Below are 24,937 nucleotides of genomic sequence, written 5' to 3'. Positions count from 1 at the left end.
CGATCTTCAAATACAACGTTGGAACTTACAATGCCCCCTTTTTTGCACTATCCTTTGGGACGCTTTTCTAAGATCAGGAATGTGCAATAGTGCTAATCGCTAACCAATACTCAGCATAGTGAAAAGAACATTGAGTGCAGGAAAGAAATTGTTACCGCATCACTGGGCAATGCCAGCTCTGGCTTTCTGGTGCATCCTTCGCAGTTGAGCTGCCACAAACACCACAAGTGCAACACCAATGACAAGACCTATGACAAGAAGCATAATATCAACAGGCACTGGGTTACCGTTGAAGGTCTCGTGGAACAAAACATCCAGGCCAGATTGCGAGAAGTTCAACAAGCCCGAGAGGCAGATAATGAGGCCATACACAGTTCCGAAGGTTCGGAAACCAAACACCTTTGCACTGTAGTCGGACACGGCAGTGTAATAAAATGGGCGGTACAAGACAAAGAGTGCAATGCCTGTATATGCTGCCCACTCAAAGGGCAGGACGCCTAAGATACCAATGAGCGTGCCACATGCAACGAGTGTCGATAGCACAAGAACAGTGCTGACATGGTCAAGCGCTGTTCCGATGAAGGGAATCGCAAATATTCCACCTGCTGGCAAGGCTACATCGAAGAAAGTATTGATCCTTACAGCACGATCGTGGTCGCCAAAGATGGCTTCGTACTGCGGTCGAATGGTCGCGACAAAGAAGTTGATGCGTGTCATTTGAACGACAGTGAAAAGGCAGATGAGGATGAACCAAGGAGAGCGGATTTGATCTACCACAGTGCGGTCATGGAGGACTCCCCAGACACCGGATGCAACATGCTGTCTCTCTTTGGCCTCAACTTGGTCATCACCCTTGGACGAACCAAGGAGGTTCTCGATATCATGTACAACAGCTTCGCGCCTTTCCCTCTCTTCACGACGCTCATCGCGGAGCAAAGCTGTATGCTCGTCAATCTCCTGCTGCGTGCTCGATGTCGAGTGCACAACAATGTTTTCATCCGCTTCCGCAGCTTGGCCGACAAGCTCGCCGACAGTCTTGTAAGACTGTCCAGGCATGACAACAATTTGACTGGCGAATATCACAGCAGGGACAATCAAGTAGACGAGGAAGAATTTGCGCAGGGTGAAGCTGCCCTCTGTGGCATTGTAGATCAGACGATAAACGAGAAACAATGCACTCGAAGAGTCGAAAGCGCCGGTCAAGAGCGCAAGAATGAGACCTGAGTGTCGCGGGAAGGCATTGGAAAGCTGAAAAGACGAGATATATGTGAATGGGCCCCCGAGAGCGAGGAACAGGTATCCGGGGAGAAGACCGTCGAAAGGTAGGGATCCAGCATATGCCATAAGTAATGTGCCTATCGTTAGGAAGAGACATCCAAGCAAGCCACATACACGAGGACCAAAATGGTCGAGAATTGCGCCAACAGGAAGAGCTGCAACGTTTGTCCCAACAGCAGCGACTGTGAACATCAGGTTGAGCCTGATCTCAACGCATGTGTCCTGGGGATCATCAGAGACAGCGTTTGTGTCAATGGCTGGGCTTTGGTAGTGGCTGAGCTTGCAGACATCAGAATATGCACCTTCAAGCTTTAGGACTGGCTTGATGGCAGCATAGCCAAAGACTAAACAGTGTTAGCAACTTTACCATGGATGACAAGGTTTTGATAAGAGACTTGCCTATGCCCGCAGCGAAGAGACAGTGTACAACTGCGGCACCAATCTGGACTAGATTCACTTGTTAGTATAGGTTTCTTATCTACACATCCAATCCATTGATAAGTGAAAACTCACGCAATCGCTTCCACTGAGGAACCTCAAATGCCCCAACAGTCTGAGCATGCTGCTCATCTGGCCTCAACGAAGCCGTTTCGAAGTCCTGAGGAACAGGGTTGAAAGTCAAGCGTCGGACGCGCAAACTCGCATCGCTCCCCCTCCTCTCAATCGAAGCGCCATGGCCGGGCGGAGCGGTCAACGTCTCGATGCTTTGGACACGGTTCAGCGACATGGTCGGTGTGCCGAAGTTTGAAGGAACCGGAAGTGAGTGAGGTGGGAGAATCTGACTGCTGTCAGTTACAACGGGCAGGCCGTCTAAGATAGGTATTTAAACAAATTGGCTCCGGGTAAAACATTATAATGTGGAGTCAATGACGATGAAAGCATGGGATCGTGGTGCGCCACTAGAAGGCGACCTGCAGGTATGCGCCTTTAGCGGTAATATTTGGCTGTGTGTTTTTTTTATATCTTTATCAATGTCCAGTATCAAAATATGACTGGTTTTGTCACCAAACAGATACAACCTTGGGCTGCAGCCAACTGCCAAGCCAACATCCTCATACATTGGATGTTAACCTCCACCGTTACAGTCGTCGTTTTGCTGTTGCGCCCAGCGTCTTGTACCCCCAACGGCATTCTTAGAAAGTGTCTAGGCAACACCAGTTGGCCACTGGAAATGACAGCTTACTTACTGCTGGGTATTAGAGGCCTGTCAAGATGTATCCTTACCCTTCGTGATCTAAGATGACGCACGGAGCAGCACACGCGAGTAGACGCACCCATAAGGTAACCAGGATTGGTTCCGATCAAGGGTCACATGCAGCAGCAGTGCGGCAACATGCTACATTGTGGTTGGTAGAGGTTCGGACAAGGTGGTGAAGGCATGTGGCGTCTGGGGAACAAGACGTTCCCTAACTAAGACCATCACGGAACGGGACTATTCTATCCCGTCCAACGACCACTCATTCATTCATCGAGCATGTCGATCAAAGAGCAGTCTGTCACCTCACAATTTCAAAGAATTGCTACCAAAGAATGCAATTATCGTACTCAAAAGACACTATACACTATCCAAATCACAGACATTACATAGACAAGCTAAGCTCAAAGAGGGGGCATTTCTATTCCAGGACCCAACGACGTTGACCACTTGATCTCATTGCTGCCCGAAAAGATTCTTCCATCGCCATCTCTTCGGTTAGGGGTATAAAACACCTTGAGGGCTCCTCCCAATGCAAAATTGACAATCGCTGGCTGCATTCGTCTGTCGCCAAACAATGGCTCAGGGCATGATCCTTCCGTGAGGAGTCCAATGTAAGAAACAGGCCAAAATGCAATATATGGAGTACTTGCTGACATAAGAAAATAAAGTAAAACAAATACTGTTAGATAAGGACGCTGAGAACAAGACAAGCCAGCAGATCGGCTGTCGGAACGTTCTTAGGTCCTTGCTCATCCAGCGTTTCCAAGAGATTCAATCCGGCTCAAGAAATGGGAGAAAGCCTGCTCATGCCAGCCGCCGCACACCTTATCGATATAATCAACTCAGGCCCAACAGCTTGCGCTCGTCCGTGGCCCGCGGCCGAAAGGTCCCAAGCTCTATCACCCAGAATATTGACAAGAAGTTCCAAAAACGCACATCCTACTTGACGAAATCGAGTAGCACTCTTCTAAAAGTATCGGACAGTAATCTTTTGGCCCTCAGAAGCAGCAGTCTACAACAGAATGTCAGTATTTCGCCGATGTCACAAGGGGACAACAATAACTTACGGTGCAGCCAGTTCCCTCGCTCCACTGGCCGTTGATGTAGGAGCACTTCTTGTTGCCGCCCTTGATCTCAATGTTGAAGTCAAGGAGGGCAGTGCTGGTTGGCGAGTTCTGGAAAATGGAGACAAAGGTCAAGCCGTTCTTCATGCCAACACCGAGAACAACAGGTGCCCAGTTACCGGCATCCTTGCCCGTGGAGCTGTCCCAAACACAAGCCTCCTTGACAGTGTAGCCCTTCTTGTTGACGTAGTATTGGGCTGAGGTGCCTACACCGTCCCAGACATAGTACTTGTCCTGATTGGGGTTGCAGACAGCGACGCTGCTACCAGGCTCAGCGACAGCAGGGATAACCATGTTCTCAGTTCCGGGGTAGTCAGTTCGGCAAGTGCAAACCTGCTCGTCGAGGTCGTTTTGAATAGTGACACCACCGACACCAGATTCGCAAAGAGTGTCGTAACCGTCACGGGTCAGTTCGAGCTTGCCGTCCTTATTGCAGTAGAGTCCACCAATAGACTCACGCTCGGAACCTTGAGCAGAGGGCCACTGGGTCTTCTGGTAGCCAACGGGGCAAGCGTAGGAGCACATAGCACCGGGCTTGCAACCGTCGCCAGAGATGGCAGTGTCGATCTGGTAGATTAGCTTGGACACGGAGCTGTAGTCAGGGCAGTACTGGATACCAGACCAGCCGCCAAGGTTCAACCAGTCGAGGGCAACAGCACCATAATCTGAGGGGAACTCGCTGCAGTCGATAGTACCGCTCTCGAACTTCTTGTCAACACCAGTGGCGCCGCTGGAGCCACTGTAGCTGGAGCCGCTGGAGCCACTGTAGCTGGAGCCGGAGCCACTTGTCTCAGGCTTGGAAGACTTAGGCTTGGAGGCCTTGGGTTGGGTGGCGGCCGGGGCCGAGTAGACAGCAGTAGTAGCCGCAGCAGTCTTGGACTCGTAGAATTGAGCGCCTACCTCCTTCTTGGGCTGAGAAACCTTGGCGGGCTGAGCAGCACTGGTGGCAGGAGCTGCGGGTGCATCGTAGGTAGGGTTAGACTCGCCAACAATGACGAGGCTACCACCATCGAGACCAGCCTTGGCGGCCTGGATATCGATCTCCTCTCCACCAAGCTCATAGACGGTCTCGGTAGCGGCGACAACGTACTCGGTGATAACATCAGGGTCACGCTTCTCGACCTTGGAGCCAGCGTGGCGGCGAGCGTGCATGTGCTGGTGCTGGTGATGCTGGGCGGTAGCACCGGCGGCGAGCGTAGCCGCAAGGGTGTAAGTGATGAGGTTCTTCATGGTAACGGTTCAACTTATATATCTAGTTCAAACTTGTGATTAGCCTTGAACCTTTTCCTGTTGCTATGGGACAATTCCACAGTGCATGCTAGTGAAAGAGAGCCGATGAGACATGAGAGTTTGCGCGGCGCATCATTTGCGTGTGTAGACACGAAAAGTGTCCTGTCATCGAGTTGGCTGTCGCTTCAGGTGGTCAGGCGAGAGATAGTTCGTGTGTCCTGGCTCATGTTGCTTTCCCATCCCAACATTATTCATCTTGCTACTCCATCATCGCATATGGCCAGTTTCCACCAATAATCAATTTCCCTCGGGTTGCCTGTGATATTTTTTTTAAATTTCGTAGTCGTTGTGTTTGTGATGATTGTTGTTGCTCCATGAATCGGTATGACTTGAATCTCGTCTCTGCTACACCGGCCTCGTCTCCAGTCGCCACTATCCCCCTTCTTTGCGCATCGACTAACCTTTTATTGTCTCTTAAAGAATGTTGTGTTTCTGGAAATTTAATCCAATCCCCTCGACGAAGTGAGCGACTGCTGTAAAAGCGAACGTGATGAGGCAAGAAGCCGGGGAAAACAAAAAACAGTTGATAAATGAGTGTGGGAGAGAGTAAGTAAAGATGAAACTCTCAGTTGGCAAGGAAGGAGCACACGAGGAAAGCAAGAGGAACAAAGCGCCTGGGGTTCACGGAGACGAAAGGGGATAAGAATGAAAAGAGGTCCAGCGTCTTGCCCAGGATTGGGGAGGGACCAGGGACTGGGGGAGTTAGGGGAGGCCTACATACAGAGAAGGGGGGCGGACTAAGGTAAGGAGCTTGAGCAGGGGGTGTTGATTAAGTCCAAGAAGAAGACTGCCCAGAAACCAGGATTAGGCGGACCTCACCAAGAGATTGGCATCCGAAAAAGCTGGGCCCTGTTGATGAATGCGCACCCGGCGACGATGAGGTCTGGGACGCAAGCAGGCCCTAGAACGTGTCATGAAGTGAGACATGACACCGAGAAAAATACCAGAAGCGGTTTTATTTTCTGCCTCAATCAGTCTAGCATCAGTTCCAGAGTCAACGCCCATACGCTGGATCATGACATATTGATCTACCTTGGTCAAGGGAGCTCCTATTTAGCAAAGTATTCAAGGGGGTGACCAGCTTACAAGTCCAAGGGAGGCCGGGAGATTCACAAGGAGGGGAAGACGCCAATGAGACCAACAACAGTCCAGGGGCTGCTAGTAGGAAATCGTCTAGAAACCAACGCAGGACAACCAACTAATATCCGTAATGTGAGCGAGTTCATGACAGGCCACCGGCTCAACTGTTGTCGATCCAGCTCAAGAGTCGTCTGCCAGGAACGGGGGAAATTACACCTTTTTTGGTTTGGTGGGTATCCGTAACCTTCCATCACAGACCCATCTCCGTGCCTCTAGTTGGCTAGCACAAGTTGACCCCTGTTCTGGTCCATCCATCGCATGTCCCTCCCCTGTTCCTGTTGGACCATGCCCCTCAGGAACCAGGTACAGTGCTGGCGCAGCATCTGGGAAAAAACACACACCTGCCAAAACAAATCGCATTTCCGTCCTCATTACCAAAATAGAGCTCGCCTGACAATGGACAACGAAAGTGAATAAATGCGCGCATGGCTACCTTAGTACCTAGGCAATGTAACAGGTAGGTATCAGCCAATAGGGTCTTTGCGCCAGTACTTCGGAACATCACTCATATTAAGAGAGATCGACATTTCCCCCTTCGCTTGCGCATGAGAACGTTGTCAACAACAATCAATCAATCTTCTGTTCTTGGTCCCTTGACCCGTTACTGGTTACATATGCGCCTTACGTACTCCGTACCACTCCAAGAACTGCGGATGTACGCATTGTCATCTACGCCCATGCAATTTGCCTACCCGCTGCTGTCGTCGTCATGGCATAAATTGCGATGAACAGATCCCCGTTTCCTCGCTTGTTGTATCCACAGGTAGACAAGCTGCCTACTAACATACAAGGAAAACAGGGGAATTATACCGCTACTCCCACAACAACCGACCATTCAGTAGTACGTAGAGGGCCGCTATACGGTACTTCGTACAATAGCGCGCCTATGTAGCACTGAACCCAGCACGAGACCCCTTTCCGCCGTCTGATCACACTGGATCTACAGATAAGCAATTGTTTAGCTTAGGGTTGGCCTTGGCTTTGGTTCTCTATGACTCAGCCCTCATCCGCGAGTTCAGTTCATTGAATACAGGCCAGATCTAACCTCTGGATCTTTTGGATAGTTCTGTGGGGATCTAAATGCTATAAAGCGAATTGACTGAGTAGTTCATCAGTCTACCTTATGACACAGCCGGTCAGACCATTTTTCTCGAATTATGAGGCCCAGGTGCATACCTAGGTATCTACCTTAGACATGGGGTCTCTGTGGAGCTCTGTTCCGCAATTGCAGTACAGTGTATGTGCTAGCCTAAAGCCTCAGCTGCATTTCACTTTCGGGTACCTGGCACTAATCTTCTAAATCTGTTACTCTCGGGTTCTAGATCAGAGAGACCCCTTCAAAACTCTCTTTGGGGTGGCCGTTAGCCGTTTCACAATGAGGCCTGGCGGTAAAGCCAATCACGAAGGCGAGTTTTACGAGCAAACCCTCATCTCAATCGATAGCCGCCAGTAACAACCATGAATCTCCAGCTAGAAAGGTCTCACTCTTGCCAGCTTCTAATATCAATATTGCTGGACACGTTCGACACCCATACATTCATCTGGTTGGTTGCTACTTTAATGAGGTCCCAAGCCATTACTTGCAAATCAACAACCAAGCTCGTTCAAAACCATACAATGTCGTGATGCACGGTTCGTGACTGAATGCATCCTGTCTGGCATTGATCCACCGAGCGTCAGAATTGGATCGGCATTGCCGCATCCTGTTAATTGCCTGACTGCCTCAATAATTGCTCATCCTGGTATTCGCCAAGCGAATTCTGGCTGGATGCGAAAATAACAGTTGATGGCATCCAATCGACAACGCCTCGGCAAATACTTAATCTTGTTTCCTTGCTCGAGTCATCGCTGTCTCTCCTGACGCTTCTCAGGGCGGGATCGTGGCCAGACTTACAGCAGCCCCCCACTTTGTTGAGTCTGACGGTCAAGGTTTTCCTTCTTTAATCACTTCTTCTTCTTCTTCTTCTTCTTCTTCTTCTTCTTCTTCTTCTTCTTCTTCTTTTTTGTCTTCCTGGTGTTTCTAAAACGGTGAAGCCCCCTTTTGGACAAGCCAGCCCAAGCCTTGGCATTCTTGTCTTTCTTCTTTTCTGGTTTTGCATCGCAACCAGCTTGTTTACAGCTTAGACCAACGTTCTCCTTTTCTTTTCTTTTCTCCCCACTTTTTGCCTGCTTCCCCTTGCATTGGCCTTCGGGTCTTTCATCGGCTGGATATTGTCGGTTCGGCGGCACACGTCAGCACCTAATTTCGTCCTCTCCTCAATATGATGTTAACTCGCTGACCGCCGCCACATGGTTTCGTCTTGTCACAGTGGCTGGATGTGTCTTTGCAGAGAAGCATGCTAGTGTGCCTACGGATCAGTAACGGGTAATCCGGTATCAAAATATTCAAGAATCAGCCAAGCATGTATGTTGCCCCTGAACCTCAAGGGCTAGGTAGATCCCTCTTTCAATGGCTTTTTTTTTATTTTTTTTACACAAGTACCTCTATACCTCCTCTGTAACAGACCTCGGAAAGCAAGGAAACTTCAGGCCTTGACAGAATATTCCAAAATATATTCATCAAATAGTCCCCTAACCTTACAGCAGCTTAGCTGGATTTTTATTTTCTTATTTTAAAAAATAAAATAAAAAAGAAGAGAAGAAAAAAAATCGTATTGCTTATTGTTACAGTCCTCAAGAGTTCTTCCCTCTCCTAGCCGGACCGCCTTGAGCGTCCGAAACACTGCTTTGGGATACTACCACAACTAATAGGAGCTTAGTAGTTAGGTGGATTTTATATGTACGACCTTGGTACAGGCTGTCACTTCCCTTGAATACGTTTCACAGCGTTGACATTGTCTATATGTTAAGGCTCCTTTTCCCGTTGAGTCTTCTTTGTCCTTCCAGCCCACTGATATGTCTAATTTCGTCTTGCAACTTGGCTAGTGGCCATGATATCTGTTGTGATCTGTAGGGCACAGTATGTCTGCTCCTGTGGTTGAATTAGTATCATAACGGAGCTGAGACTTTTGCGTCTCCTAAGCATTCGTCACCCATTTGCTTTGTATACTTTAGTTTAATTTGGTCCTGGTTACATGGTACGATTCATATGACGTGGAGCTGCATTCCACCGTGGTGGATGGTCTTAGTTAACTCGACACCAGTTACCATGGGTTGATTTGCAGTGTGCAGTTCATGTTTCCCAGGGCAATCCACTACCAAGGTATGGGAAACAATGGTTACACTTCCTCGAATATAGGTAGACTAGAGACTCGACTCGGGGAGTGGTTTGAAGTTCGAAGCTGAGAGTATCCAATCAACTGCAACGACGCCATTGAGTGCCTGTCATCTAATACAATATACTGCCCTGGATATAAGGTACTTCGCACGACTAATCACAATGCACGAATGATTCAAAACACCCTTTCAATTATGGTTCTGTAGGTAATTGAGCACTGCCTACCCTAAACCTCGACTCGGTCGTATTGAGGTCGACAATGGTCATCTGACTTATCCAACTCCTATTGAATTTCTACATTCCCGAGTCTACAGTAGTCTTATACCTACACCGTATGCGTCTCTGTTCAGATGTGTCTTGGAAATTCCAAAACTACCGAAATGCAAACTGTGAGCCGGCAGTGTTGCAACATCATCAGCATCAAGAGACAGAGCACAGCCGTCGAATCACATAAGCCAGATAACAATACAATATCTCAGTCAGACATCTAATTAAACCACGAGTCACGTAAGAATGCGGTTGTTATATAGGTTTCAAGATACCTACTCAATGGTGCTCGTCATGGGAAAGATAAAAAACCTCACCTGAGACAACTTGCAACAGCTAGGAGCCCAGGACAACGTCCCTATGAATGAACATGACAATAGAAGCATGGAACTTGTGACAGGACGACCCAACGACAAAAAGACCATATCTGGAATGTACATCGTTACCACTTGTTCATCCTGGCCATGGCACGCAATGACTTAGATTCCTGTTGAGTGGAATGAAGTCTTGAGGTCTGACTTGCATCACGACTAAACCACATTTCAAGCAGACCACATCTGGCTGACCTGCAGGAGTGATGAACCCCGAAGGATTCATTCATGGAGAGCAAAAATTATGGTAACACGCACGCCAGGCACACCTTAGGATATGTGTAACTGTACATGTAGAGAGTACAGACAAGTAGCAATTATTAGTCCATATCAAATAGTAAACCCTGAACCAGGAAAAGCATTACACAGCTGGGGAAACCTCACTTGAAGGCTACTGTTCACGCACGCTGGATATGGGTCGAGGCGGCCGTACACAAACACCAAGAATTGTATGAAACGGGCCCGAACAGAGTAGCCAGAAACAACAACCGTAAGTCACCCCGTCGCTTTCTTGTCGAGGTAGCAAAGACCACACGCAGCCTCTAGAAGGGACGCCTGGAGTAATTACACCAGCAGAACGTACATGACAGGCTTGTTGTCCGACCACTTACCAGCTGAAAAGGAATAGGCAGTGTCAAATCAGTTCAATTACATAGGATTCTCACCAAATCGACCGGGCTGAGGCGCTTACACCGGGTTTAACAAGGCACTTTTTGGGGAAACGTCTTGGCGTGGGAGTGTGTCGAAGGGTTCAGGAAAGTCACCGAGGCCCAGATGGAATTGGGACATCACTTTGCGCTGGTATGAACCTGTGTGTACCAAGGCCAAAATGCCGGGACTGTATAGGAAAGCCGGATGACGAACTTGAAAGCTCCATGGCGGGACTAACTTGACGGTACACCACTATTTGCTCTTTTAACGAGCGCTTACGGAAGTAAACGTCCTTAAGATGAAACCATGAATATCACTCAATATTGGTTCAGAACAAATCGGATATCATTGAACAGAAAATAGCCTTGCAAGCGTTGAACAAGTTCAGTTGTTTCCGGTGAAGCGAACCTGATTGTCTCACAGCCACAACAGCAAGTGGGTGGTTTAATGTGATCACTGTGACGTTGACGGTGAATCAAGCCGCTAGAGACGAGAAATGGGGAATACTCGTGAGATCAGCGACTCTCCAGCCTCCCAAGTCTGCGAGCCTGCGAGCCACGTTAATATCGTGCTAAAGCGAATGGAACTTGACCACTGACTTGATGCTTGATATAAACCGAAAACGTGATCTGATATGAGTTAGGGAAGCTATCAATAAGGAGGCTGTCATTGCGATGGGCATAATTTACAAGCATCATGATATGCTTGCTATATAATGCCTAATTGCAGGGCTTTGGCTGACAAGTTTAACCTGCACAAGAGTGGCGTGCATTGTGGCATATTGCTACAAGGTACCGAGTCGGATACCATAAATTGACAAAACCCTCAATAAGTTTTCCAGGTTTTGAGTATCCATCAGCCTCTCCAACGAGCTTTGGAAGTCTCGGGGGAACACAGAGAGTTAACTAGTGACGACAGGCGTGGCGGAGTAGAAGGCTGGATGTTCGCATTGCTAGGATCAGCCACACCACTACAGATGTACCATCGAGTTCCAGGATTTTTTGGACTTTCTAGGCTTTCCCACACGCACACCAACGCCGAGCATCATACGGAGTAGGGGTGCCACAGTTGTATTTTTGAACATGGTTCATGGATATGAGGTCCATTTACGAGGCGTTTGATCGCACCGCCACCATTTGGTTCACCTGAGGGAAGTTGAGTTGAGCAAGGATTGGTTCAGCTTCGTTGGCCCCAGTCCCCTGAACCAATGCTACCTGGGTACCTTGGCTCAGGGAAGCAGAACAGAGGTTGAAGACAAGCCTTCAGCTGGGGCGTTTCGATAGATTGAGACGGTAGGTTCATTTGATGTCTGCTCAAAAAGATGAGAAAACCTAAGAGTACTACAAACCAGAAGGGTTGGTCATTGTGAACTATTTGCCCTCATCTTGTTTCTCATTGCAATGATGGAATGTTATAATAGGCCCGGACAGAGCGGGCGGCAGTAAGTCTTCATTCACTGTTCCCACGTTTCTTGTTCCTTGTTCATTTTCTCGCCTTCGAGTCAACTCGATCCGCCTCTCATCCCACGATAGAGCAGTGACATGCCGCTTATTACGGTAGCTTGTGGAACCTGTTTGCCTTGTCGATTTGGAGAACCCGAAGGTAATCCAGTGGGTCGTCCTGAGGCTAGATATCCGATACTCTCAACCCAAGTACCAGTAAGTCCTTCAGTATCCGAAGTGTCATAAAAAAGAACGACGCCAGAAGCAGCTGTCGCCATCTCCCGCTCAGCGTGGAAGGGGAGCGTCTTCCCGTCTGTCCTTCGTCTTGCAGGCACATGCTATTGACTGCGGTAAGAAGGTATATATGTGCGCCTCGGGCGGCCCCGTCAGAGGCTGAGATCTCGACATCCAGTTCCGCAAAGCAAGGGCTGTGCTTGGGGTGTACGGTCAAAAGAGGCGAGAAGAGTGTTGAAGAGGCGGCTTGCCAATAAAACAGTACATCACTGTCGATGATGACTCCATTGGGATCGCGATTGCAAGATGCAGGCAAATCATCCGCTCCAGTTGGACGGTGGTGAATGTCTTGGCTGGCTGACCAAATGATGGATGTTTCCTCAGCAGGGAATAGCGGTACCTGACGTCAAAGTACCTTGAAACGAAAATCAGTCACTTTCAGTTAGACCTTTCCCCAGCACGTTTCTAGCCGGCCGCTTCATACCAGAAACGTATTCGCATCACCCACTTCTGTCCGCTTTGGCGCTCTTCGGGCTTTCACTTTGGGCTGTGGTCATCTTCCGCTCCGGGGCGTTCCCCAACCAGGCGCGCGTTTCCCTTTTCCCTATGTTCCCAACTTCCCACTAGTTTTTCGTGTCGCTGGCGTGTTTTGTTGGCTTCACTGGGCGAGACACCGTCACCAATATATCTCGTTATACATCATCTCTGTGAATGATTGTCGCGTGAAATAATTGTGTTTCAGGTACCTAATCAGCTTGTTTTAATGCAAGCCTTCCCTTGCGGCTAATGCTACAGGCTAGGTAGGAGCTACATGGTACATAGTGCTTTCCCAAAACAATAAAGAACATTCGTGACGGGATAACTTAAGGTAAGGAAGGTGACAGGGTACATCGAACCCAAGGTACCTACCAGGTTTCTGGCACGATCCCACCTGAGAGACAGGACAGGCCGTTTTGGAAGGAACCAGCCCGGCAGCTGTCAACAATCCACTGACACACGCCCACACACTCTTTCCCTCTTACGTACCCCACTCATTCAACCCGCCATGCTTTGTTATCCAATCAGAGAAGGTTCTTACCCACTTGCCCACTTTCAGAGGCCCTCACTATCGCTCATCGCCCGTCTTCGCCTCGCATCTCTCTCATCGGCCGCCTTGTTCACTTTCTTTCTCTACGTCTCCTTGCACAACTCTCCTTCAGTGCTACATCGTCATTACTGTCAACCATTCTCACGGATACATTGGCTCATTGTCATTTCCCCAGAATACTTGCCTTAAATCGTCCGTTCTGCACGCCACTGTATTGCCGGTTCTCGAGCCTCAATTCTGTTTGTTGCATTCCTCGCCTAAGCCACCCACTGCCCACAGCGTACACCCGCCCACCCAGTGCTTGCTTCTTCCTTCACTCGCCTCTCTGCCCTGACCCGGGGGAAAATATCAGCTCTCGCCACGTCTCCAGCCACACATTAATCCATCTCGCCCCGATATGTGCCTTTGGCCCAAGGCTGTTGCGACATCGAAACCTCGAAATTGATCGCATGCTGGATCAGATTTGCATTTGAAAACCCCAATTCTCTGCTTTCCATCTGCCTCTATGGCATCGGACGCTTCCGCCTTTACCGCGATCGACCCCCCGCCCGCAACGCGCGCAGAGGCGACCCCTCCTGCTATCATCCCTTCAGAAGACGCTGCTATCAGATTGCTCAAACGGCCTCGTTCACCGTCACCTTCATCGCCGCGCTCCCTCGTCGCGCAGTCGCAGGGACTTTTGGGACTTGGATCACCGACCAAGTCTGCCCGTTTGGCACTCGCGTCGAGTATTTCTCCGACGCCTTTGACCGCGGCAGCTGCCCTCGAGGACGAGCGCCGGCGACGCGAAGTTGACGATCACGACGACGGGACACGGGCCCCAGCACCCACGAGCGACAATCCTAGCCACCGAGTTCTAACTTCCCTCATGTCTGGAGCGGTTCAGGCTATGAGCCGTCCTGCTGACGCGCCTCAGCTAGCACCAACAGCTGCCATGGACCCATCTCCAAAGCCTACAAACCCCGTGTCGCTGGCGCAAACCGCGACAAGTCAGGTCGAAGAGCATGGCGCACCAAGTCCACAGAGCACCAACAGCCTCGTTGGGGTCCCCGTCACCGAAAGCCCGACTCCAATGGAAGTGGACGCCCCTAAAATCGATCAGCAGCAGCATCACCAGTCGTTACAGCAGGTAGTCGGGCAGGAAGAGAGGCATCAGCCTGGATCCCTATCGTACCCTGGCTCTCTTCAGGCTACGGGTAACCTGACAGAAACCCCAACTCGAGGGATGAGCTTCCCGATGCCCAACCCAGGCCAGACATCTCCCACATCATCTGGGTCAAAGAAGCATAAATGTCCTTACTGCAATACTGAATTTACACGCCACCACAACCTCAAGAGCCATTTGTTGACGCATAGCCAAGAGAAACCATACGTATGCACGGAATGCCAGATGCGTTTCCGCCGTCTGCACGACCTCAAGCGTCACGGTAAACTGCACACTGGTGAGAAGCCCCACGTTTGTCCCAAGTGTGACCGAAAATTCGCTCGTGGCGATGCGCTTGCTCGTCACTCTAAGGGCGCTGGTGGCTGTGCAGGGCGACGATCCAGCATGGGTAGTTTCGTTGATGACAACGATATTGAGACCAGTCTCGGCGAAGCTGATGAATCGGCCATGTCTGGACTTGCGTACGATAACCCCGAGGAAGATGAATTGAGACGTCAAAGTTTACCAAGCATCACCGCCCAGCACGTTACAGGAGCACAAGTGGATGGCTACAACACCCATGCTCGGACATATCCACCACCTGGTGCTCGTCCTGGGACTGGAGGACTTTATCCCCCCAATGTTAATCAAAACCAGGCAAATTCCAACTCTTCTCAGCCTGTCGCCAACAACATTGCGGGGCACAATTCTACCGCAGGAATCGCGTCCGTTGCGGCCGCCAATGCGAACATGTATTCTCAGACTGGTATTACAGAGTCTCCAAAACCATTGAGCCCTGGGGTGCAAGGACATGACTCCAATAACTTGGCGCGCCAACGCTCTCCTAGCTTGACCCAGCAACTGCAGCAGGCGCAGTTCGGACGTCGAGCATCGGATTTACAGTCACCACATAACTCGCAGCCCCGACCTAAGCTTCCCGGTTTGTCGCATCCTGAGTTCGCGGCGCCGGGGTCAACCGGCTTCTCCCACACCCGGAGCGGCAGTGGCGCGCAGTCTATCAACGACAGTGGAAACATGTTTGCTCAGAGTGATCCGAGTGTGTGGGCGTATGTTCAGGCGCTAGAGGAGAAAGTCAAGGCGCTTACAGACAAGGTTTCGACTCTGGACCATGTCGTTGCAGACTTGAAACAACAGATGGAAACACGCGATGCCGCCGCGGCGGCTGTCGCCAAAGTATAACACAGCGCTGCGTTGCACCCATCCATAGGTGCTTCCTTACTGCGTTACTATATACCAAAGCACACTGAGACGACCTTCGTTTTTTCCACCTTGAGAAGTTTTTGGCACGGTGCTCAGGGAGGCGTTTATGGGACATTGGGACATGCTTTTTTTTATTTATAGTTTTTCCTTTTCTGTTTCTGTGGAAGGTAGGGACCTCCACGCTAAAAGAACGGGGCACGGTCTAGTCATGATTATCCCATCATTATTTCATGTAACATATTGTTGTTTTGTCCAGATCAGATAGTGTGCCTCGTGGCAGCAAGGATCCATCCGCTAGTACAGGTGTCAAAGAGTTGTATTACGCATAGTGGAAGCTTTGTATATAGAGAGTCTAACTCGTCGAGGGTCACGAGCTGTTACAAGAGTGAACCTGGCAAGTGATTAAGTTCTGTTATCGTTTGCTGTGTGATGAGGATATGTTGCTTGTTGTTGGTGGCTAGCCGAGGCTCATATGGAATTTGATGGTTCCTGACGGGGAGCAGGGCGCTGACTGGGGAATAATTAATTGGGGACTTTGAGACACAACACAGTTGACACCAGATATTTACTCCACATGTAGGAATATGGATCAAAGCCATTAATACTTTACAACTATTCTCACAAAACACTACATAGTTATAATTCAAGAGAAAGGCTCAAGTAAGGCACACGTTGAATCATGCTAACTAGGTAATAATAGTAAAATACCAACGTCGGTACCTTATCTATCAAACCTTCCATTGAGTTACCTTAGTACGGAGGGACAGTCTAACTTGTGTTAAGGAGCGGCAAGTGGAGACATGGACAAACTTCGCTCCCCCTGGCCAGATCAAGATCGAAGCTTCTGATTTCACGTGCCAAACATAACGTCTGGTTGGTGCGACGTCATCACTGGCACTTAGCTTTTTGCATAAGGTACCTTCGTTGACACAAACACGAAAGCGGTTCAGGTTCCACCCTCTCCGTAAGGCGATATCATGGCGGCTAATGCCCGTGTCATAGTCGCCGACTGAAAATTCCCGCTCTCTTTCTCTCTTTCGGCGTTGCCAATACATATCGTTCTTCTCATATCAATTTCTGATGTGACTGTGCTGGTTGCCAGCAGTTTCTCGTGCAGTCCCCAACATCACCAAGCCTCCCCGTATATCCATCCGCCCAAGGATCTTGCTTCATCACGAAGCAGCAATATTCGAGCTGCCCTGTGTATCATGTCGAACACTGTAGTTGACAGTGATGTACCCCTCATTAACGGTAAGCCCATTCATTCATGTGCCGTTGATTTGTGCCTGCTTTGGGCCCTGCATACGTGCGTTACGTTGTAAAGCAGGCAAATGGTGATGTAATAGCTTGATTGCTGATGCATTGTTTTGATGTGTTCTACCCCGTCGATTTACGATTTTCCTAGAGACTTACTAACATACTTCAAAGGGGCCCGTCCTTATAATGCAATCGAGAAAGTGACAACAATTCCTAATCTGGAAAACGAGCACCCGGTCGAGCCGTCCCATTTGCAGAATGGAGAGGCTGTTGAGGCTGTATGTATTAAACCCTCTGTCTTCAAATCATCAAAGAGTCTGTATTAATCACGGTTAAAAGAGAGATCCGGAGCGCCCACAGCTGCCTGATCGTGATTTCGAGTCGAGTATCTCTACCAGCAACGCCGACTTTGACGATCTGATGATTTCTACAAACGGTGCGCCTGATGACGAGCTGAATGGAGGAGCCCCGAGCGGAACTCCCAATGGTACTGGAAAGAGCTATGCAGCAGCAGCAGAGGCGGACCAGAGAGGCGGCAAAGAAGAAGATCCAAGCAATGCTGAAAAGAGTTACGCCGATGTTGTCGCCGACAGAGACGTGGATAACAACAGCAGACATGACCAATGGTCCTATCCCGAGCTCCCTATTACCGCTCATCCTAAAAATATCAAGACGGGGAGCTGGCGCGCGGGAGGCATTCGTTTCGCGCCATTGCGAGTGCCCATGAGGCGACGGCTACAGACTGCAGCAGTCTTGTTTCATTGCATGTCTATTGCCACATTTGTCTCAGCCTTTTGGTTGATCTGCGCCAATCCGCTCGCTTGGCCTATCATTATAATCTATCTGATCCATCTTGCTCTTTCAACTGCAGGAACCAATGGTAACCTGACCTACCGCTCAGAATGGGTACGGAGCCTCAAGCTCTGGAAGCTCTTCACTGGATACTTCCCCATGAAGCTGCACAAGACGCATGAACTACCGACCGATAGGAAATACATCCTCGGGTACCATCCACACGGCATCATTTCCCATGGCGCCTTCGCCGCCTTTGGCACTAATGCTCTTGGGTTTCGCGAACTGTTCCCTGGAATCACCAACACGCTCCTCACTCTCGACTCCAACTTCCGTCTCCCCTTCTACCGCGATTATATCATGCTTCACGGTCTCCAGTCAGTCTCCAAGGAATCGATATGGAATATTCTCTCAAAGGGCGGTCCTAGCAATGATGGCCGAGGCCGCGCTGTTACCATTGTTGTCGGCGGCGCCCGTGAATCGCTCGAGGCCCAACCAGGAAGCCTTCGGTTGATCCTCAAGAGCCGAAAAGGGTTTGTCAAGATGGCACTTCGTACCGGAGCCGATCTAGTTCCTGTCATTGGATTTGGAGAAAACGATCTCTACGACCAGCTGAGCCCTAAGACACACCCCCTTGTGCACCGAATCCAGATGATATTTCTCAAGGTTTTCAAGTTTACCGTGCCAGCTCTCCACGGCCGCGGTGTGCTGAACTATGATGTTGGTCTCATGCCTTACCGTCGGCCCGTCAACATTGTTATCGGACGGCCGATCCGCGTTGACAAGGCTCATGGACCTCAACCAGGCCAACAGGACATTGATGAGCTGCATGAACGTTATGTTCAGGAAATTGAGAAGTTGTGGGATGCATACAAGGATCAGTTTGCTGCCGATCGCAAGGCCGAGATGGAAATCTTTGCCTAAATTTTCTCTTATGTGTTGTAAAATGCCTGAGATGCTACTACATATTGGTTGTCAGATTGACAACGATCGGAGCTGTTCTCAAGGTCTAGGCAGAATTGTGTGGGATTTCGTATTTTGATTGTGTCAAGGGTGTTCCGCACATCTTTTTTTTGTTCTTAGTTTTGAAGCTTGTAGTTATTGTATCCAGCAAATTTACTCCTACCTATGCACTGATTGCATGTACGTACCGCGTATTATTGTTCCTTGGGTTCTATGGGATGGTTGATTGACCCAGTTCTGCATGTCTACTACCTAGGCACGTGACTGCGCGCTTCGAAGTGAAGGACGGAGCGCGTGGGTCGCGTCACAGTAACAATTGACCTCCACTCGAATTCATCCATCAACTACCCTAGCTACCTATCAAAGTCCCCAAAACCTCCGGCACAATTGAAAAAAGCCAGCTCTTCTGTCTGGGATTTAACTTCATCGGCGATGGCTCGTACGTCTCTGCGCAAAAAGCAGGCAGTCAGCTACAACGAAGACCCCGACGACGACGAGATGCCCCAGGTGACTAAGGCTGTAGCGGCTGCTACTAAGGTCATTCAGAAGACTATGGGTACAGTTACAAAGACCGTAACTGCAAAGTCTGCATCTGTAAAGCCAGCAACGAAGCGGAAAGCCTCGCCCGAACCTGAGATAGCCTCCCGAGCTCCAACGGCAAAGACGACCAAGAAGCGCAAAACAAAGGCAAAGGACGATGATGCGAAACCCTTAGCAGATAGAACGGACGTATCATCACTGAAACCTACCATGAACATTGGCGCTCACGTCAGTGCCGCAGGAGGTTAGTCTTATACTCTATTTCCTTGTATCAGGCTAAACGTTTCCCTCTAGGAGTACAGAATTCCGTCACAAATGCTGTCCACATTGGCGCAAACGCTTTTGCACTTTTCCTCAAGTCACAAAGAAAATGGACGAACCCGCCTCTTGACCATGAAGCCAAGAATCAATTCATCTCAATGTGCAAAGAACACAGTTATAGCGCAGGCGAACATGCCCTTCCCCATGGCTCATATCTCGTCAATCTAGCGCAGGCTGATGAGGAGAAGGCGGACCAAGCATATAAATCCTTTCTAGATGATCTAGAACGTTGCGAGCAGCTGGGGATTCGCTTGTACAACTTTCATCCTGGATCAACCGGGGGAGATGCTAGGCCAGCAGCCATTGCACGTATTGCCGCGCAGCTTAACAAGTCACACAGGGCCACCAAGACGGTGATTACAGTACTGGAAAACATGGCAGGCAGTGGAAATGTCATTGGATCAACCTGGGAGGATTTGAGGGACATCATTGCCCTGGTTGAGGATAAATCTAGAGTTGGTGTTTGCATTGACACCTGCCATGCCTTTGCAGCTGGCTATGACCTAAGAACACCAGAGGCGTTCAGTAGGACTGTCAACTCTTTTAACGACATAGTTGGCCACAAATATCTCAAGGCCTTCCACTGCAAGTTTACGATCTATTTCCTTCATTTTTACAGCGGGCTGACATCTCTTAGTGAACGACAGCAAAGCCCCCTTCAATTCCAATAGAGATCTCCACGCCAACATCGGCACGGGCTTTCTCGGCCTCCGCGCCTTTCACAGCATCATGAACCATGCCCCTTTCGCGGGCATGCCTATGGTACTAGAGACGCCCATTGATCGGCCGGGTGCTGACGGGAAATCCGTCGAGGACAAGAAGGTCTGGGCTAACGAGATCAAGCTCTTGGAGCGACTTGTTGGCATGGATGCGGAGACTAAGGAGTTCAAGGACCTTGAAATAGAGTTGCAGGCCCAGGGAGAGTCGGAAAGGAACAAGATACAGGATCAGGTTGATCGTAAAATGGCCAAGGATGCCAAGAAGGGGACTAAGAAGGGTGGGAGACGGAAGAAGAAGGATGATTCTGACGACGAGAGCGAGTAGATGTCTTCAATTGGTCACTGTAGCATGTGTAGCAAGTTTGGCTGATGGAAAGGATTAGGAGCGGACAGTTGGGTGCAATGTAATATCATACCTCTCGTCTCTTTTGTACTTTACAGGGCTATGGCGGTTATCGCCCGTTATCTGGCCTGATATGATTAGGTTTCCCGGTTCACTACAGCAGTCACTCACTGCTTACGAAGAGACTCATCAAATGACGACTGACGAGTAGGTTCTCATGAACGTAGATTTAAACCGATCAGTATTTCCATCGCAAGGCTCATCCAGATCTATGATACTCTCCAAAGGGGTATAACGGCTCCTTACTATTTACCTTGCAAAGAGCAAGGACCAACACATGAAGAAAATGCTCAGCCAACCAACCAACACCCCCTCTACCGATATCCAACGCCAGGCCTCCAAGAACGACAACACCACCCGTTAGTCACCCCTACTTGCGATTCTTGCCAAAGGTAGCTTCAAGCCTGCCCATGACACTCTTGAGTCCAACACCTCTCTCACAGTTGGCCCCTAACCAGGTTTCCATCCTTTCCCTGACACTCCTCATCGACTTAAGCACAGGCATCTTGCCACCATCCTCGCCCCCAGCGGTTGCAGCAGCTCCAGGGTTCAGCAGAAGCTCGAAACAGTCAGACCAGAGTTCAGTCTGCCAGTATCGTTTGAGGCTCTCACGGATCTTGTAACGTCGACCAGACTTGCCGAGTCCACCTTGGTCACACCGTATAGTCTCGATGTACTTGCCAAAGAGGAGTGTGTGTATGGTGCCAGCGAGGCCGTGGTAGTCAATCTGCCACGTCCATGGGCGGCCCTCTCGCATCTCAGCGCAGTCTTGAGCACTGGTTTTCCAGTCGGCAATGAATTCAACTTCGGGGACAAAGGCGCGCATGTCAATACCGCGACCAAAATCAATAAGCACAACTCCACGCGAAGACCACCCACCGCTCCCATCAGCCTTCCACTGAGCTGTCAGGGACTCGTCATCAGAGAGTGCGTCCAAACGTAGCAGGCAATTGTCAGCTTTGAGATCTCCGTGCAGAATACTCTTGGAGTGAAGAGCCTCAACGGTTCGCAAAAGCTCGATAGTAAAAAACATTGCCAGCTGCTCATCCATGACGGCAGAAGGTTCAGCTCGGAAGAAGTTGACAACATCTAAAAGGGTGCCATAGGGATGGTAAGGCAGGAAAAGAAACGCTTCATCTTGGAAGAGGTGCATCTCATGCGCATACGACAAGGAGGCAGAAGCACGATGCTGAGGGCCCAAGCGAGCGTGAGCCAGACGCATCATGTGAAACTCCCATGCTGTAGGTGGGTTCTCCATCTTTAAAGCCTCGATGTCACTGCGATGGCTTACTGCGAAAGCACCCTTGCCCATGGTAGGTATTGCGTTCTCATCGTTCTCGTCAGCTTCTGGAGCCGAGTTCTCAACAAGATAAACTGGTGCGAATGCTCCAGCACCAAGCTCTTTCTTGATTGTGTAGGTAGAAGGAGTGCCAGGGAGCTCAATTATTACAGGAGCAGTAACAGGTCCCGCTTTATTATCGCCTGACTTGTTTGCCTTAGCCAGGGCCTTGGCAAACTTGCGGATCTCAGCCCCTCGCTCGTATTTCTCATGCCGATGGTCATAGAAGCCAGAATACGAGCTCAATGGGGGCAGCATCCTAGAGATGATCTCAGAACGAACTGACTCATCCACAGGGTTACACTGAGCATCTTTGATAATGGGGCCCTTTGGAGCAAGAGGCTTAGGAGGGATTGCTTTGCCCAAAGGCCCAATGGATTTTGGAGCAAGAGGTGCGGACATCTTGGGGAGTGGAATAGGATCGTTGACCATCTCTCGAAGAGGGCTGCTTAGAGGTTCTGAATCTGAACTCCCCTCGTCCTCTTCATCAATAGTCGGAGAATTATCCTTCTTAGACGGTGTCTTGTATCCACGGCGCTCCACAGTTACATCCAGAGACACTTCAGTCCTCTCAGTGATGGGAGTCATAAAGGGCAGTCGGTTGTTGGCCACCTCGGCCGGATCCCTAAATGGCCGAGTTGGGGGCTCGTAGTCTTCAGGTGGGATAGGAACGAATGTTGTACGAGCTGTAGGAGGGAAATCTTCAAACAATGGAGTTTCAAGCTCCTCGGCATCGTCATTTTGCTCTTCTCCAGTTCCCATTTGCTGGTCAGTGTTGTCGAAAGCTTCAGATGACTCCTGATCAGGTCCTGGGGTACCTGTATCGATCAAGTCGGATCCTCGTGTCTCATTTCGTTCGGTGCCTTCGTCACCAGCATCCTCCCCATCAATATGAGGAATGTGTCTTCGAGTTGAAAAGTCAGACCATTCACTAACACTCTTAACATCAGACGTCTCATCGTTCTCATCGTCACCGGCCTCACTGGGCTCTATATGCCTTGTGGTGCCTGTGCTTTCTGCATCCGTAGTATAATTATCATCACTCTCATAATCGTCATCATCTGCGCTCTCTTCATCCTCTTCTTCCTGTCCAGCAGGTTTCAGGGGTGCGTTGAAAATATCATAAATATCATCAGTGGCAGCCTTAGTATGAAGTGTCATAGTAGGCTCAGAGGTGTTTTTCTTTTTGAGCTTTGGTCTGGATGGCGAGTCAAGCTTTGCTTTAACTATTAAACGGTCAGATGATTGTAAGATTCAGGGAACATTGTGACTCACTGATCTGGGTCTCGTTGACCTCTATCATTTTCTTCTTCTTACCACGTGGCCCCCGATGTTGCTCGACAGCCTTGCCATTCTCGTCATACTGCACAGTGTCCTTGTGAACCACCAACTTGGTGGAAGAATCCTGATGGATAACCAACTTCCCAACTGTGTCTTTGTGAATGGCCAGCTTGCCCACAGGGTCTTGATGGATCAGTAGCCTCTCCCCTGCTCCTTTGCTGATTTCCTCGATCTCGAGGGGGATGACAGGCTCAGGAACGAGGTTCTCGTCAAATATTTCATCTTCCCAACAGTGGTCGAGCCAGCCTCGGCCAGCAGCCATAATCTCCTCGAAACTAAGCTCCGTGCCAATCTCTTCAGGAGTTGGGTAGATAGCAGCAAGGTCAACAAAAACACGCTCTTTCTTTCCAGTTTGCGGATGGACGGAAATTTGATGCTTCGATGGAACAACCACGATATTCTGTATTTGCGAAAGAGACTATTGAACCATAAAAATCATAACCATACATTAGTCCTATGATCATCAACATGTGGGCAAGCCGGGAGGAAGAATATCAACTTACCGGATCCCTAAACACTGACATCTTAGGAGCCGTACTCTTCTTGCCACCAGCTGGCAGTGTCTCACCCGCCCAGGGTTTGGCTTCCACCGCATTCTCTTTTCTTCGGTCTACCAATGAACCGATGCTGTCCCACCCTTTTGAGCCCGCACTCATTGATGACATGGCAGAAGGTTGGGCGTCCGCATCAGAAAAGATTGCCAGCTTGGACTTGGAGGGCTTGCCGGCTCCACCACTCGAAGGTCTTGCCGCCTGAGGATCTGCTGCTCGCGCAGCAGCAAAGGGATCAACTTTAGCAGCGAGAGCCGGCCGCATGGTAGGTAGTGCTGGGGATGAGGGTTCGTTCATGACATCCGGCTGCTGGGCGACACGCTGCTCGAACTCCTTGAACTTGCGAATCAGTCGCTGAACAGGTCGAGCCTCGCGGTCAATACCCAGCTTGTACACTTCTTCGGCTTGTGCCCATCTATTCGCTCCCTCAAGCCAAGCAGCATATTCTTCATAAAATAATGCGAGGGACTCTCCTATCCCATGTCGCGACAAGAACATGTACGTCTCGCGCGGGGTGTCGGAGAAGAAGTGGATGTAGTGAACCCAGAGTTTGAGATATCGAGGGTCGTTCTTGTATTGCGCTGAACCAATGAGGGTTTTTGTTGCACGCTCGAGAAGGGTATGGAGTTGTGATTGCGGTGTTGCTTGCGCTGAGGGATAGGCGTCTAGGGTCCATCGAACATAACGTTCAAAAACGTCAAGAGGATCGTCTGACTCGGCGATGTTTTCAACTTCCTGTTCGAATTCGGCGCGAATGCAGTCGTTGACATTGCGCGTGTCCGAAGGGGTTGGCGTAGACAGTTTATGAAGTGGTGATGGGGAGTAGAGCTCAGCTAGCTTCTTAGCTGAACGACCACCTGGTAAAGACTGAATATTTTCTTTCTGTCCTTCGATCAAGTCGAAGTCAATCAGATCTCCTGAAGCTGACATGGCGAGTTAGTATCTCCTCCAGCGAGGCGTTTGCTTCATGTAAAACACTCTCAGGGGCAGTTAGGGATGTGGTTGTTGTTAAAAAGGCTAGACATTTAAGTGGGATGGTCACATATT

The 24,937-nt window shown here is 49.7% G+C and overlaps 6 protein-coding genes across 6 annotated transcripts; 3 read left to right on the top strand and 3 right to left on the bottom strand.

Annotated features, from left to right (window-relative positions):
• Nucleotides 1–159: 159 nt before the first annotated feature.
• FPRO_00586 (uncharacterized protein) lies at nucleotides 160–2,005 on the bottom strand (the record flags this gene model as incomplete). Its single annotated transcript, XM_031224769.1, has 3 exons — nucleotides 160–1,622; nucleotides 1,678–1,725; nucleotides 1,792–2,005. The coding sequence occupies 3 exons, from the start codon at nucleotides 2,003–2,005 to the stop codon at nucleotides 160–162; spliced, it is 1,725 nt and encodes a 574-aa protein (XP_031075884.1).
• A 1,438-nt stretch (nucleotides 2,006–3,443) lies between these two features.
• On the bottom strand, nucleotides 3,444–4,830 carry FPRO_00587 (uncharacterized protein; the record flags this gene model as incomplete). The annotated part of the gene is made up of 2 exons (XM_031224758.1): nucleotides 3,444–3,488; nucleotides 3,544–4,830. The coding sequence occupies 2 exons, from the start codon at nucleotides 4,828–4,830 to the stop codon at nucleotides 3,444–3,446; spliced, it is 1,332 nt and encodes a 443-aa protein (XP_031075883.1).
• Nucleotides 4,831–13,804: 8,974 nt separating this feature from the next.
• On the top strand, nucleotides 13,805–15,643 carry FPRO_00588 (uncharacterized protein; the record flags this gene model as incomplete). The annotated part of the gene is made up of 1 exon (XM_031224747.1): nucleotides 13,805–15,643. One exon carries the CDS (start codon nucleotides 13,805–13,807, stop codon nucleotides 15,641–15,643), a length of 1,839 nt encoding a protein of 612 aa, XP_031075882.1.
• Nucleotides 15,644–16,872: 1,229 nt separating this feature from the next.
• FPRO_00589 (uncharacterized protein) lies at nucleotides 16,873–18,637 on the top strand (the record flags this gene model as incomplete). Its single annotated transcript, XM_031224736.1, has 3 exons — nucleotides 16,873–16,915; nucleotides 17,093–17,199; nucleotides 17,261–18,637. 3 exons carry the CDS (start codon nucleotides 16,873–16,875, stop codon nucleotides 18,635–18,637), a joined length of 1,527 nt encoding a protein of 508 aa, XP_031075881.1.
• Nucleotides 18,638–19,108: 471 nt separating this feature from the next.
• Nucleotides 19,109–20,581, top strand: FPRO_00590 (putative AP endonuclease; the record flags this gene model as incomplete). The annotated part of the gene is made up of 3 exons (XM_031224725.1): nucleotides 19,109–19,460; nucleotides 19,511–20,062; nucleotides 20,175–20,581. The coding sequence occupies 3 exons, from the start codon at nucleotides 19,109–19,111 to the stop codon at nucleotides 20,579–20,581; spliced, it is 1,311 nt and encodes a 436-aa protein (XP_031075880.1).
• A 448-nt stretch (nucleotides 20,582–21,029) lies between these two features.
• FPRO_00591 (putative mitotic checkpoint serine/threonine protein kinase) lies at nucleotides 21,030–24,820 on the bottom strand (the record flags this gene model as incomplete). Its single annotated transcript, XM_031224714.1, has 3 exons — nucleotides 21,030–23,224; nucleotides 23,274–23,757; nucleotides 23,843–24,820. The coding sequence occupies 3 exons, from the start codon at nucleotides 24,818–24,820 to the stop codon at nucleotides 21,030–21,032; spliced, it is 3,657 nt and encodes a 1,218-aa protein (XP_031075879.1).
• Nucleotides 24,821–24,937: the final 117 nt, after the last annotated feature.

Source organism: Fusarium proliferatum, assembly GCF_900067095.1.
Source record: "Fusarium proliferatum ET1 genome assembly, contig: FPRO_scaffold001, whole genome shotgun sequence".
Classification (NCBI taxonomy): domain Eukaryota; kingdom Fungi; phylum Ascomycota; class Sordariomycetes; order Hypocreales; family Nectriaceae; genus Fusarium; species Fusarium proliferatum.
Note: the sequence above shows the minus strand (reverse complement) of the source record. Positions and strands in the feature narration are given on the sequence as shown.